General features: G+C 46.5%; 1 protein-coding gene across 1 annotated transcript; it reads right to left on the bottom strand.

Moving 5' to 3' along the window:
* Positions 1 to 266: 266 nt before the first annotated feature.
* On the bottom strand, positions 267 to 8,543 carry QPRT (quinolinate phosphoribosyltransferase). The gene is given in 6 exon segments (XM_054294677.1): positions 267 to 431; positions 433 to 495; positions 1,860 to 1,991; positions 6,301 to 6,399; positions 6,401 to 6,727; positions 8,361 to 8,543. Coding segments are annotated over 6 exon segments (969 nt in total).
* Between the last annotated feature and the right edge of the window lie 7,249 nt (positions 8,544 to 15,792).

The raw sequence follows: 15,792 nt of genomic DNA, 5'->3' as shown, positions 1-15,792 counted from the left end.
CTGGGATGGATTTTGGGGGTTCCAGGTTGGATTGTATTGGTTCCAGGTCGGGATTTTGGGGGTTCCAGGTTTTTGCAGGATTTCAGGGCTTCCAGGGTTGGATTCTGGGGGTTCCTGGAATGGATTTTGGGGATTCCAGGTTGGATTTTGGGGTTCCTGGGTGGATTTTTGGGCTTCCCAAATTCAGGGTTTCAGGTTCGATGCTGAGGGTTTCAGGATGGAGTTTGAGGGCCTGGGACGAATTTTGGGTGTTCCAGGTTGGGTTTTCAGGGTCCCACGCCGAATTTTCGGGGTTCCTGGGCTCCGTCTGCCACCCCCACCACCTTGAGGGCGAAGTCCAGGCTGGGGGCGCCGTGGGTCAGGCACCCCATGGACACGACGTCCACGTGGGGCCCCAGGAACCGCGCCAGGCTCTCCAGGCCGATGCCCCCCGCTGGCCTCCACCAGCACCCGCGGGTGCGCGGCCTTGACGCGCGCGGCCGCCGCCTGCAGCGCCTGGAAACGGGGAAAAATGGCCAAAAACCCCCAAATCTGGGGGGTTTGCAACCCAAAATATGCCCAGATTGGGTCCCGTTTTTTAGAGTTTCCCCCTTTTTTTTTTTTTTTTGTGTTTATTCCCTTTTTTTTTTTTTTTTTTTGGTGTTTATCCCAATTTTTTCCAGCGTGTCCTCATTTTTTTGGGGTTTTTCCCTTTTATTTTTTTTTTTTTTTAATTTTTTCCCTTTTTTTTTTTTTTTTTTTTTTGGTTTGTTTGGGTTTTTTTCCCCGTTTTTCTGGGGTTTATCCGCCCAGTTTTGGGGTCTCACCCACCCAGAAAACCCCAAAATTTGGGGGGTGTGACCCCAAATCTGCCCAATTTCGGTCCCGATAAAAACCCATTAATTATGGGATTATTGAACCCAAAATCGGGGTGTCCACCCCCAAATCCTCCAAATCCCCATTAAACCAGAAATCCCAAAAAAATTGGGGGTTTTTGACCCCAAATCTGCCCAATTTGGGTCCCTAGAAAAAATTATCAATTTTGGGATTCTTCCTCTTAAAATTGGGGTGTTCAAAATTGGGGTGTCCACCCTCAAATTCTACAAATCGCCCTTAAACGAGAAATCCCAAAAATTTGGGATTTTCCACCCAATTTTGGGGTCCCACCCATCCAGAAAACCCCAAAATTTGGGATTTTCAACCTAAAATTTGCCCAATTTGGGTCTCTATAAAAACCCATTAATTATGCGATTATCCCACCCAAAATTGGGGTGTTCACCCCCAAATCAAGCATTATCCCCCTTAAACCAAAAACCCCAAAAATTTGGGATTTTCCACCCAATTTTGGGGTATCGCCCAACTAAAAAAAACCCCAAAATTTGGGGTTTTCAACCTAAAATTTGCCCAGTTTGGGTCCCTAGAAAAAATCACCAATTTTGGGATTGTTCCACTAAAAATTGGGTGTTCAAAACTGGGGTGTCCACCCCCCAAATCCCCTTTAAACCAGAAACCCCAAAAATTTGGGATTTTTCACCCAAAATTTGGGGTCCGACCCACCGAGAAAAACCCCAAAATTCGGGGTTTCCAACCCAAAATCTGCCTAATTTGTGTCCCTAGAAAAAAATCATCAATTCCCCAAATTTTCGCCGTTCTCCCCCAAAATTTCTCCTTTTTCCCCCCCAAAATTTCGATTTTCGGGGTTCCCCGATATTTCGGGGCTCAGAGCTCAAATCTCCACCCCAATTCTGGGCACATTTTTGGGGTTTTCTCCCCCAAATTTTCACCGTTTTTCCCCAAATTTTTGCCTTTTTTCCCCGAAATTCCGCTATTCACCCCCCAAATTTTGGATTTTCGGGGTTCCCCTGTTTTTTAGGGCTCACCTCCGGGCTGAGGTTGTCGAGCAGGACGAGGTCGGCGCCGGCCTCGGCCGCCTGCAGCGCCTGCTCCGCGCTCGCGCACTCCACGCCCAATTTCTGAGTGAAGCCCAGGGCCCGGCGCGCCCCCAAAATCAGCTGCGGGACCCCGAAATTAACGCCCCAAAATTGGGGATTTACCCCCAAAAATTGGGAATTTCTACTCAAAAAATATGTGGAAAAATTGGGGATTTCTATTCAAAATTTATCCCCAAAAATTGGGAATTTTCCCCTCAAATTAATCCCCAAAAATTGGGGATTTACCCCCTAAAATTCATCCCCAAAAATTGGGAATTTTCACCCCAAAATTTACCCCCAAAAATTGGGAATTTCTACTCAAAAAATATCCGCAAAAATTGGGGATTTCTACTCAAAATTTATCCCCAAAAATTGGGAATTTCTGCCCCAAATTAATCCCCAAACTTGGGAATTTCTACTCAAAATTAATCAACAAAAATTCAGAAATGAATCCCCAAAAATTGGGAATTTCCCACATAAAAATTGGGAATTCCTACTCAAAATTAGTCCCCAAAAATTGGGATTTTCCCCTCAAATTAATCCCCAAAAATTGGAATTTCCCTCATAAATTAATCCCCAAAAATTGGGAATTTTTCTGCAAAGTTAATCCCCAAAAATTGGGGATTTCTACTCAAAATTTCTCCCCAAAAATTCGGAATTTCCCCCCAAAATTGGGATTTTATCCCATAAATAAACCCCCAAAAATTGGGAATTTCCCCCCACATTAATCCCAAAAAATTGGGAATTTCCCCACAAAAATTGGGAATTTCCCTCATAAATGAATCCCCAAAAATTGGGAATTTTCCCCCCAAATTTGGGGTCCTCCCCCCAACCAAAACCCCCCAAATTTTGGGGTCCCCCCCCCCATTTCCCCCCAAAATTTTGCCCCAATTCCCCCCCAAATTTCGGGGTCTCCCCCCAAATTTCCTCCTCATTTCACCTCCAAATTTCGGGGTCCCACCGTGACCAAACCGCCCCAAATTTGGGGTCCCCCCAACCCCAAAACCCCCCAAAAATCCCCCAAATTTGGGGTGCTCACCTTTGCCAGCGCTCTGGGATTGTCCGGACCCCCCCAAATTTGCCCCCCAAATTTCCCCCATTTTTACCCCAAATTTTGGGGGTCCTCACAACCAGAACCCCCCAAATTTTGCCCCCCAAAATTCGGGGTCCCCCCACCCCAAATTCCCCTCAAAATTCGGGGTCCCCCCACCCCATTTCTCCCCCATTTTCTCCCCATTTCCCCCCCAAATTTCCTCCCAAATTCCCCCAAATTTCGGGGTCCCCCCACCACCAGAACCCCCCAATTTTTTCCCCAAATTCGGGGTCCCCCCACCCCATTTTCCCCCCAAATTTTCCCCCCAAATTTGAGATCCCCCCACCCCATTTCCCCCCCAAATTTCTCCCCCATTTCCCCCCAAATTTTCCCCCCAAATTCAGGGTTCCCCCATACCCAAAACCCCCCAAATTCTGGGGTCCCCCCCCCCATTACGCCCCCCAATTTCGAGGTCTCCCCACAACCAAAACCTCCCCAAATTTTCCCCCCAAATTCGGGATTCCCCCCCAAATTTTCCCCCCAAATTTTGCCCCCCATTCCCTCCCAATTTCGGGGGTCCCCCCAACCCCAAAACCCCCCAAAAATCCCCCAAATTTTGGGGTGCTCCCCTTTGTCACCCCCTCCTCGTTCTGCAGCGCTCTGGGATTGTCCGGACCCCCCCCAAATTTGCCCCCCAAATTTCCCCCATTTTACCCCAAATTCGGGGTCCCCACAACCAGAACCCCCCAAATTTTGCCCCCAAAATTCGGGGTCCCCCCACCCCAAATTCCCCCCAAAATCCGGATTCCCCCCACCCCATTTCTCCCCCATTTTCTCCCCCAAATTTCCCCCATTTTTCCCCAAATTTCGGGGTCCCCACACCCATTTCCCCCCCAAATCCGGGGGTCCCCACAACCAGAACCCCCCAAATTTTGCCCCCAAATTTTCCCCCCCAAATTCCGGATCCCCCTCCCCATTTTCCCCCAAATTTTTCCCCATTTCCCCCCCAGATTTGGGGATCCCCACAACCAGGACCCCCCAAATTTTGCCTCCAAATTTTGCCCCCATTTCCCCCCAAATTCGGGGTCTCCCCTCCCCATTTCTCCTCCATTTCCACCCCAAATTTTCCCCATTTCTCCCCCATTTTCCCCCCAATTTTTTCCCCAATTTTGGGGCTCCCCCGCCCCAAAACCCCCCCAAAATTCGGGGTGCTCACCCGTTTAACCCCTTCCTGTCCCCAGCCGCTCTCGGCCACCGCCCTGTGGTTGTCCCGATCCCCCTCCCCAATTCCTTCAAATTTCCCCCATTTTCCCCCAAATTCCTCCCCATTTTTCCCCATTTCCCCCCCCAGATTTGGGGGTCCCCACAACCAGGACCCCCCAAATTTTGCCTCCAGATTTGGCCCCCATTTCTCCCCCAAATTCGGGGTCTCCCCACCCAATTTCTCCTCCATTTCCACCCCATTTTCCACCCAAATTTTCCCCCATTTCCGCCAATTTTCCCCCCAATTTCGGGGCTCCCCCGACCCAAAACCCCCCCAAAATTCGGGGTCCTTACCCGTTTAACCCCTTCGTTGCCGCCGCCGCCCAGCTCCACCAGGGCCCTGTGATTGTCCCGATCCTCCCTCCCCATTTCCCTCCCATTTCTCCCCCAATTTTTCCCCCATTTCCACCCAAATTTTCCCCCAATTTCGGGGCGCTCACCCGTTTAACCCCTTCGCTGCCGCCGCCGCGCAGCTCCACCAGGGCCCTGTGGTTGTCCTTGAGCAGCCCGAACGCCCCATTTCCCCCCCAGATTATCCCCAAATTTTGCCCCATTTTCCCCCAAATTTCGGGGTCTCCCACAACCAAACCCCCCCCAAAATTCGGGTTCCTTACCCGTTTAACCCCTTCGTGCCCGCCGCCGCCCAGCTCCACCACGGCCCTGTGGTTGTCCCGATCCTCCCCTCCCCATTTCCCTCCCATTTCTCCCCCAATTTTTCCCCCATTTTCCACCCAAATTTTCCCCCAATTTCGGGGCTCTCTCACCCCAAAATTCGGGGCGCTCACCCGTTTAACCCCTTCGCTGCCGCCGCCGCGCAGCTCCACAGGGCCCTGTGGTTGTCCTTGAGCAGCCCAAACGCCCCATTTCCCCCCCAGATTATCCCCAAATTTTGCCCCATTTTCCACCCAAATTTTCCCCAAATTTCGGGGTCTCCCACAACCAAAACCCCCCAAAATTCGGGTTCCTTACCCGTTTAACCCCTTCGCTGCCGCCGCCGCCCAGCTCCACCAGGGCCCTGTGATTGTCCGATCCTCCCTCCCCATTTCCCTCCCATTTCTCCCCCAATTTTTCCCCCATTTCCACCCAAATTTTTCCCCAATTTCGGGGTGCTCACCCGTTTAACCCTTCGCTGCCGCCGCGCAGCTCCACCAGGGCCCTGTGGTTGTCCTTGAGCAGCCCGAACGCCCCATTTCCCCCCCAGATTATCCCCAAATTTTGCCCCATTTTCCCCCAAATTTCGGGGTCTCCCACAACCAAAACCCCCCAAAACCCCCCAAAATTCGGGTTCCTTACCCGTTTAACCCCTTCGCTGCCGCCGCCGCCCAGCTCCACCAGGGCCCTGTGGTTGTCCTTGAGCAGCCCGAACGCCCCATTTCCCCTCCCAAATTTCCCCCCATTTTACCCCAGATTTCGGGGTCTCCCACAACCAAACCCCCCCCAAAATTCGGGTTCCTTACCCGTTTAACCCCTTCGTTGCCGCCGCCGCCCAGCTCCACCACGGCCCTGTGATTGTCCCGATCCCCCCTCCCCATTTCCCTCCCATTTCTCCCCCAATTTTTCCCCCATTTCCACCCAAATTTCTCCCCAATTTCGGGGCGCTCACCCGTTTAACCCCTTCGCTGCCCGCCGCCCGCCCAGCTCCACCACGGCCCTGTGATTGTCCCGATCCCCCCTCCCCATTTCCCTCCCATTTCTCCCCCAATTTTTCCCCCATTTCCACCCAAATTTTCCCCCAATTTCGGGGCGCTCACCCGTTTAACCCCTTCGCTGCCGCCGCGCAGCTCCACCAGGGCCCTGTGGTTGTCCTTGAGCAGCCCGAACGCCCCATTTCCCCCCCAGATTATCCCCAAATTTTGCCCCATTTTCCCCCAAATTTCGGGGTCTCCCACAACCAAAACCCCCCCAAAACCCCCCAAAATTTGGGGCGCTCACCCGTTTAACCCCTTCCTGCCCGCCGCTCATCTCCGCCACTGCCCTGTGATTGTCCCGATCCCCCCTCCCCATTTCCCTCAAATTTCCCCCATTTTCCACCCAAATTTTCCCCCAATTTCGGGGCTCTCTCACCCCAAAATTCGGGGCGCTCACCCGTTTAACCCCTTCGCTGCCGCCGCCGCGCAGCTCCACCAGGGCCCTGTGGTTGTCCTTGAGCAGCCCGAAGGCGCCCAGCCCCTGGCGGTGCCCCTGCGCGCCCCCCCACGCCCAGCGCGTACTTCTCGGCCGCCCTGAAGCCGGGCGTGCATTTGCGCGTCCCCGCCACGACCCCTCCCCAGTTGCGGCTCTCGGCGACCCCCCGGGCGCGGGCGGCCATGGAGGCCACGCCGCTGCAGCGCCCCAGAACGTTCAGCGCCGCCCGCTCGGCCAGGAGCACCCCGAGAGCGGGGCCCGACACCTCGGCCACCAGCGCCCGGCCCGGCGGCAGGCGGGAGCCTTCGGGGAGCCTCCAGAGCACCGAGCAGCCCGACACCCCGAAAACCGCCTCGGCGAACGGGCAGCCCGCCAGCACCCCGAAAAACGGGGCGGGCTCGGGGGGGTGAAACTGGGGGGTTTTGGGGTTAAATTGGGGGGTTTCGGGGTTAAATTGGGGGGTTTCGGGGTGGTGTTGGGGGGTTTCGGGTGGGTTAAATTGGGGGGTTTTGGGGTTAAATTGGGGGGTTTCGGGGTGGTTTCGGGGGGCTTTCGGGGGGGTTAAATTGGGGGGTTTCGGGGGAGTTAAATTGGGGGGTTTCGGGGTGGTTTCGGGGGGTTTCGGGTGGGTTAAATTGGGGGGTTTCGGGTGGGTTAAATTGGGGGGTTTTGGGGTTAAATTGGGGGGTTTCGGGGTTAAATTGGGGGGTTTCGGGTGGGTTTTGGGGGGTTTCGGGGGGGTTAAATTGGGGGGGTTTCGGGGGGGGTTAAATTGGGGGGTTTCGGGGGGGTTAAATTGGGGGGTTTTGGGGTTAAATTGGGGGGGTTTCGGGTGGGTTTTGGGGGGTTTCGGGGGGGTTAAATTGGGGGGTTTCGGGGGAGTTAAATTGGGAGGTTTCGGGGTGGTTTCGGGGGGTTTCGGGGGGGTTAAATTGGGGGGTTTTGGGTGGGTTAAATTGGGGGTTTTGGGGTGGTTTCGGGGGGTTTCGGGGGGGTTAAATTGGGGGGTTTCGGGGTGGTTTTGGGGGGTTTTGGGGTTAAATTGGGGGGTTTCGGGGCGGTTAAATTGGGGGGTTTCGGGGTTAAATTGGGGGGTTTCGGGGTGGTTTCGGGGGGTTTCGGGTGGGTTAAATTGGGGGGTTTTGGGGTTAAATTGGGGGGTTTCGGGTGGGTTAAATTGGGGGGTTTCGGGGTGGTTTCGGGGGGTTTCGGGGGGGTTAAATTGGGGGGTTTTGGGTGGGTTAAATTGGGGGGTTTTGGGGTGGTTTCGGGGGGTTTCGGGGGGGTTAAATTGGGGGGTTTCGGGGTGGTTTTGGGGGGTTTTGGGGTTAAATTGGGGGGTTTCGGGGCGGTTAAATTGGGGGGTTTCGGGGTTAAATTGGGGGGTTTCGGGGTGGTTTCGGGGGGTTTCGGGGGGGTTAAATTGGGGGGTTTCGGGTGGGTTTTGGGGGGTTTCGGGGGGGGTTAAATTGGGGGGGTTTCGGGGGGGTTAAATTGGGGGGTTTCGGGGTGGTTTCGGGGGTTGCGGGGGGGTTAAATTGGGGGGTTTCGGGTGGGTTAAATTGGGGGGTTTTGGGGTTAAATTGGGGGGTTTCGGGGTGGTGTTGGGGGGTTTCGGGGGGGTTAAATTGGGGGGTTTCGGGGCGAAATTGGGGGGTTTCGGGGGGGTTAAATTGGGGGGTTTCGGGTGGGTTAAATTGGGGGGGTTTCGGGTGGGTTAAATTGGGGGGTTTTGGGGTTAAATTGGGGGGTTTCGGGTGGGTTAAATTGGGGGGTTTCGGCGTGGTTTCGGGGGGTTTCGGGTGGGTTAAATTGGGGGGTTTTGGGGTTAAATTGGGGGGTTTCGGGTGGGTTAAATTGGGGGGTTTCGGGGTTAAATTGGGGGGTTTCGGGTGGGTTAAATTGGGGGGTTTTGGGGTTAAATTGGGGGGTTTCGGGGGGGTTAAATTGGGGGGTTTCGGGGTGGTTAAATTGGGGGGTTTCGGGGTGGTTTCGGGGGGTTTCGGGGTTCTTGATGAGGATGTGGGCGCGGATCTGGGGTTCCCCAGCGGGGCCAGGGTGGGGTCGGGCCAGGGCGCGTCCTCGTCCAGCCAGGAGCGCGCCAGGGCCCGCAGGCGGTGCGGGGGAGGGGCGGGGGGCCAGGGGGTCCCCAAAGGGTTCGGGGGGCCCGGGAGGTTCGGGGGTGCTGAGGAACCGAGGGTTGAATGGGACATCACGGGATGGAGCTGGGGAGAGAGGAAAGAGAGAGAGTTAGGGGGGGTTTGGGGGTCCTAGGGGGAATTTTGGGGTCCCCGGAGGGTCCCTGAGAGGATTTTGGGGTCCCAGGAGGGTCCTTGGGGAGATTTGGGGGTCTTAGGGGGGGTCCTTGAGAGGGTTTTGGGGTCCCCATTGGGATCTATGGGAGATATTTGGGTCTGGGGTCGCTTGGGGGGATTTTGAGGGGAATTTTGGGGGTCCTGAGGGGATTTTGGGGTCCTGGAGGGGATTTTGGGGTCCCAGGGGGAATTTCGGGGGTCTTTGGGGGTCCTTAAGGGGATTTTGGGGTCCCAGGAGGGTCCTTGACAGGATTTTGGGGTCCTTGGGGAGATTTTGAGGGTCTTAGGGGGGTCCTTGAGGAGGTTTTGGGGTCCCCATTGGGATTTTCGGGGAGATATTTGGGTCTGGGGGGGATTTGGGGCCATGGGGAGGGGTCCTGGAGGGGATTTTGGGGGTCTTAGGGGGGTCCTGGAGGGGTTCATGGGGTCCCAGGGGGGATTTTGGGGTCCCCATTGGGATCTATGGGGAGATTTTTGGGTCTGGGGGGGGATTTGGGGGGGTCCCAGGAGGGTCCTTGAGTGGATTTTGGGATATTTGGGGTTCAGTTTTGGGATATTTGGGGTTCAGTTTTGGGGATTTGGGGGTTCAGTTTTGGGATATTTGGGGTTCAGTTTTGGGGGGATTTTGGGGGATATTTGGGGTTCAGTTTTGGGATATTTGGGGTTCAGTTTTGGGGGATTTGGGGTTCAGTTTTGGGATATTTGGGGTTCAGTTTTGGGGGGATTTTGGGGGATATTTGGGGTTCAGTTTTGGGGGATTTGGGGTTCAGTTTTGGGGGATTTGGGGTCCAGTTTTGGGGGGATTTTGGGGGATTTGGGGTTCAGTTTTGGGGGATTTGGGGTTCAGTTTTGGGATATTTGGGGTTCAGTTTTGGGGGGATTTTGGGATATTTGGGGTTCAGTTTTGGGGGATTTGGGGTTCAGTTTTGGGGGGATTTTGGGGGATATTTGGGGTTCAGTTTTGGGATATTTGGGGTTCAGTTTTGGGGATATTTGGGGTTCAGTTTTGGGGGATTTGGGGTTCAGTTTTGGGGGGATTTTGGGGGATATTTGGGGTTCAGTTTTTTGGGATTTGGGGTTCAGTTTTGGGGATTTGGGGTTCAGTTTTGGGGGATTTGGGGTTCAGTTTTGGGATATTTGGGGTTCAGTTTTGGGTGGATTTTGGGGGATATTTGGGGTTCAGTTTTGGGGGATTTGGGGTTACAGTTTTGGGGGGATTTTGGGATATTTGGGGTTCAGTTTTGGGGGATTTGGGGTTCAGTTTTGGGGGATTTGGGGTTCAGTTTTGGGATATTTGGGGTTCAGTTTTGGGGGATATTTGGGGTTCAGTTTTGGGGGATTTGGGGTTCAGTTTTGGGATATTTGGGGTTCAGTTTTGGGGGGATCTTGGGGGATATTTGGGGTTCAGTTTTGGGATATTTGGGGTTCAGTTTTGGGGGATATTTGGGGTTCAGTTTTGGGGGATTTGGGGTTCAGTTTTGGGGGATTTGGGGTTCAGTTTTGGGATATTTGGGGTTCAGTTTTGGGGGGATTTTGGGGGATATTTGGGGTTCAGTTTTGGGATATTTGGGGTTCAGTTTTGGGGGATTTGGGGTTCAGTTTTGGGATATTTGGGGTTCAGTTTTGGGATATTTGGGGTTCAGTTTTGGGGGATTTTGGGGGATTTGGGGTTCAGTTTTGGGGGATTTGGGGTTCAGTTTTGGGGGATATTTGGGGTTCAGTTTTTGGTGCCGATTTTTGCGGGTTTTTCCCCTTTTTTGGGATTTTGGGGCGATTTTAGCTGATTTTGTGTCAATTTTTGTCAATTTGGTGCCGATTTTTTCCCTTTAATTTCTGCTTTTGGGGATTTTTAGCTGATTTTGTGTCAATTTTTGCCAATTTTGTGCCGATTTTTGCCCTTTCTTCCATTTTTGGGGACTTTTTGGTGATTTTGGGGTTAATTTTTTGTCAATTTTAGCCAATTTGGTTGAGATTTTTCCCCTTTTTTCTGGTTTTGGGGCTTTTGCGGCGAATGTTTGTCAATTTTTGCCAATTTTGTGCCGATTTTTCCCCTTTTTTCTGGTTTTGGGCCAATTTCTGCTGATTTTGTGTAATTTTAGCCAATTTTATGCCAATTTTTCCCATTTTTTTGCCGATTTTCCCCCTTTTTTCCGGTTTTGGGGCAATTTCTGATGATTTTGGGTAATTTCAACCGATTTTCTGCCAATTTTTCCCATTTTTGCACCGATTTTTCCCTTTTTTTTTCCATTTTAGGGATTTTTAGATGATTCTGTGACCATTTGAGACAATTTAGTGCCGATTTTTGCCCTTCTTTTAAATTTTGGGGATTTTAAAATAATTTTGTGTCAATTTTTGCCACTTTTGTGCCGATTTTCCCCTTATTTTCCTGATTTTGGGCAATTTATGACGATTTTGAGTAATTTTAGCCGATTTAGTGCCGATTTTTACCCATTTAGTGCCGATTTTTCCCGATTTTGCGTATTTTGGGATGATTTTGGGTGATTCTGTGACAGTTTTTGCCAATTTTTACTAATTTTGTGCAGATTTTTCCTCTTTTTTCTGGTTTTGGGGCAATTTGTGATGATTTGTGCTGATATTGGGTAATTTTACCTGATTTTATGCCAATTTTTCCCATTTTTGTGCCGATTTTTCCCCTTTTCTCCATTTTAGGGATTTTTAGATGATTTTGAACCAATTTTGTGCCGATTTCCCCCCTTTTTTTTCCGGTTTTGGGGCAATTTATGCTGATTTTGAGCAATTTCCGCCGATTTTGTGTCAATTTTTCCCATTTTTGGGCCGATTTTTTCCGGTTTTGGGGCAATTTATGCTGATTTTGGCTGATTTCAGCCCATTTTATGCCAATTTTTGCCATTTTTGTGCCGATTTTTCCCCTTTTCTCCATTTTAGGGATTTTTAGATGATTTTGAACCAATTTTGTGTCGATTTTCCCCCCTTTTTTTTCCTGGTTTTGGGTATTTTGGGGTGATTTTAGCTGATTTTGTGCCGATTTTCCCCCGTTTTTCTGGTTTTGGGTATTTTGGGGTTAATTTGGGTGAATTTGAGTCAATTTTGTGATTTTAGTCAGTTTTGTGCCGATTTTTCCCCTTTTTTTCCCGGTTTTGGGGCGGTTTGTGCTGCTTTTGGCTGATTTCAGCTGATTTCGTGTCAATTTTTACAAATTTTGTGCTGATTTTAGCCGATTTTATGCCAATTTTTACCAATTTTGTGCCGATTTCCCCTCTTTTTTTCCGATTTTGGGCCAATTTCTGCTGATTTTGTGTAATTTCAGCCGATTTTATGCCAATTTTTCCCATTTTTGTGCCGATTTTTGCCCTTTTTTCCCCATTTTGGGGCGATTTATGCCGATTTTGGGTAATTTCAGCCGCTTTTGTGCCAATTTTTCCCATTTTTGCCCTTTTTGCCCCAAACCCCGCCGTCCAAAGTCCGTTTTGGGGCCGGCCCCGCCCCCTCCCCTCCCCCCCCCGCCCCTCCCCCACTCACCTGGCGCGCGCCGGACCCGAATGAGGCCCCGGGGGGGGGGAGGGGGGGGATCTTACCTGGGGGGGCGGGGCCAAAGCGCGGGCGCTGATTGGCTGCCACGCCCACCCCAAAAAAAAAAAAAAAAAATCCCAAAAAACCCAAAAAAATAAACCCGGAAGTGTTGGGGGGGGGGGGGGGGGAGGGGAAAATGGGGGAGGGGAGAATGGGAAAAATTGGGAATAAATTGGGGGAAAATTGGGAAAAATGAGATTTGGGGACATTGGGGAAAAAATTGGGGAAAATTTGGGAAAAAATTGGGGTGAGATTGGTAAAAAAATGGGAAAAATGAGATTTGGGGACATTGGGGAAAAATGGGGGGAAAATGGAGAAAAATTGGGGGGAAATTGGGGGGAAATTGGGAAAAATGAGATTTGGGGACATCGGGGGGATTGGGGACAATGAGAGAAAAATGGGAAAAATTGGGGGAAAAATGGAGGAAAAATTGGGGAAAATTGGGAAAAATGAGATTTGGGGACATTGGGGAAAAATTGGGACAAAGTGGAAAAAATGAGATTTGGGGACATTGGGGAAAAATTGGGGGAAAAATGTGAAAAATGAGATTTGGGGACATTGGGGGGAAAATGTGAAAAATGAGATTTGGGGGCGTTGGGGAAAAAATTGGGGAAAATTTGGGAAAAAATTGGGGTGAGATTGGTAAAAAAATGGGAAAAATGGGATTTGGGGACATTGGGGGGAAATTGGGGGGAAATTGGGGGGAAATTGGGAAAAATGAGATTTGGGGACATTGGGGGACATTGGGGACAATGAGAAAAAAAAAGGGAAAAATTGGGGGAAAATGGAGGAAAAATTGGGGAAAATTGGGAAAAATGAGATTTGGGGACATTGGGGAAAAATGGGGGAAAATGGGGGAAAATTGGGAAAAATGAGATTTGGGGACATTGGGGAAAAATGGGGGAAAATGGGGGAAAATTGGGAAAAATGAGATTTGGGGACATTGGGGAAAAATTGGGGGGAAAATGTGAAAAATGAGATTGGGGGACATTGGGGAAAAAATTGGGGAAAATTTGGGAAAAAATTGGGGTGAGATTGGTAAAAAAATGGGAAAAATGGGATTTGGGGACATTGGGGGGAAATTGGGGGGAAATTGGGGGGAAATTGGGAAAAATGAGATTGGGGGACATTGGGGACAATGAGGACAAAAAAGGGAAAAATTGGGGGAAAAATTGAGAAAATTTGGGGAAAATTTAGAAAAATGAGATTTGGGGACATTGGGACATTGGGGAAAATGGGGGGAATTGGGAAAAATGAGATTTGGGGACATTGAGGACATTGGGGACAATGAAAAAAAATGGGAAAAAATTGGAGGAAATGGAGGAAAACTTGGGAGAATTGGGCAAAATGGGATTGGGGAAAAATTGGGGGAAATTGGGAAAAATGGGATTTGGGGACATTGGGGAAAAATGGGGAGAATTGGGGGAAAATTGGGAAAAAATGGGAAAAATGAGATTTGGGGACATTGGGGACGTTGGGGGCGTTGGGGACATTGGGGAAAAATTGGGGAAAATTGGGAAAAATGAGATTTGGGGACATCGGGGACAATCCAAGGCACTCCCTGACCTGGTTTATTTCCCTTTATTTCAGGCACTGTCTGAGCTGGTTCATTTCTTTATTTCTATTTTATTATATTTTATTATATTATATTATACTTTATTTATTTGATTTTACTTTATTTTATTTTATTTATTATTTATTTTTATTTCATTTTATGTTTTAATGCATTCTTATTTTATTTTTTTTTACTTATTATTTATTTTTATTTTATGTTTTAATACATTATTTTATTTTATCTTATTTTATTTCATTTCATTTCATTTCATTTTTATTTTATTTTATATTATTTTATTTCATTTCATTTTATTTTATTTCATTTTATTTTATATTTTTTTTATTTCATTTTATTTCATTTCATTTTATTTCATTTATTTTATTTTATTTTATTTTATTTCATTTCATTTCATTTTTATTTTATTTTATTTTATATTATTTTATTTTATTTCATTTCATTTTATTTTATTTTATATTATTTTTGTTTTATTTCATTTTATTTCATTTCATTTTATTTCATTTATTTTATTTTTTTTTTATTTTATTTTATTTCATTTCATTTCATTTTTATTTTATTTTATTTTATTTTATATTATTTTATTTTATTTCATTTCATTTTATTTTATTTTATATTATTTTATTTTATTTTATTTCATTTCATTTCATTTCATTTCATTTATTTTATTTTATTTTATTTCATTTTTATTTTATTTTATTTTATTTTATTTTATTTTATTTTATTTCATTTTATTTTATTTTATTTTATATTATTTTTGTTTTATTTCATTTTATTTCATTTCATTTTATTTCATTTATTTTATTTTTTTTTATTTTATTTTATTTCATTTCATTTAATTTTTATTTTATTTTATTTTATTTTATATTATTTTATTTTATTTCATTTCATTTTATTTTATTTTATATTATTTTATTTTATTTTATTTTATTTCATTTCATTTCATTTCATTTCATTTATTTTATTTTATTTTATTTCATTTTTATTTTATTTTATTTTATATTATTTTATTTTATTTCATTTTATTTTATTTTATTTTATATTATTTTTGTTTTATTTCATTTTATTTCATTTCATTTTATTTCTTTTATTTTATTTTTTTTTTTTTTTATTTTATTTCATTTCATTTCATTTTTATTTTATTTTATTTTATATTATTTTATTACATTTCATTTTATTTTATTTTATATTATTTTATTTTATTTTATTTCATTTCATTTCATTTTATTTCATTTCATTTATTTTATTTTTATTTCATTTTATTTTATTTTATTTTATATTATTTTTTTCATTTCATTTCATTTCATTTTATTTCATTTATTTTATTTCATTTCATTTCATTTCATTTCATTTCATTTTTATTTTATTTCATTTTATATTATTTTTGTTTCATTTCATTTCATTTATTTTCTTTTATTTCATTTTATTTTCTTTTATTTCATTTATTTTGACAAACACCCTTTGGCATCGGTGACCCTGCCCCGCCATTCTCTCCTTCCTCAGCAAAACTCGATTTTATTTCTGTTTTCCTTCAGGTTCCAAATTCCAAATTCCAAATTCCGTCCTTGGGCCGGGAATGCTCTGAAAACACAAAAACCAAAACCAGGTTTGGGTTCTGGGGGTGGGTTCGGTGCTCGTGCTCGTGGGGATTTGTGGCCGGAGCAAAGGGCAAAGCCAGCCCAGAAAGGAGAGGTTGGAGAAAATCAATCCAGAAATAAATTAAATGCAACAATAAAATCGATCCAGCAATAAAACCAATCGAACATTAAAATCAATCGATTGATAAAATCAATTGATAAAATGTATCGAACAATAAAATTAATCGAAACAATGAAATCAATCGAGGAATAAATTAAATCAATTGATAAATTAAATTGAGCAATAAAATCGATCCGACAATAAAATCGATCAGTAAATAAATTAAATTGAACAATAAAATCAATCCACACAATACAATCAATCAATCGATAAATTAAATCAATTGATAAATTAAATTGAGCAATAAAATCGATCCGACAATAAAAT

Source organism: Melozone crissalis, unplaced genomic scaffold, assembly GCF_028551555.1.
Source record: "Melozone crissalis strain CALT ecotype California unplaced genomic scaffold, PUWL_Pcris_2 ptg000298l_1, whole genome shotgun sequence".
In the NCBI taxonomy this organism is placed as follows: Eukaryota; Metazoa; Chordata; class Aves; order Passeriformes; family Passerellidae; genus Melozone; species Melozone crissalis.
This window is presented reverse-complemented; position numbering and strand designations above follow the sequence as displayed.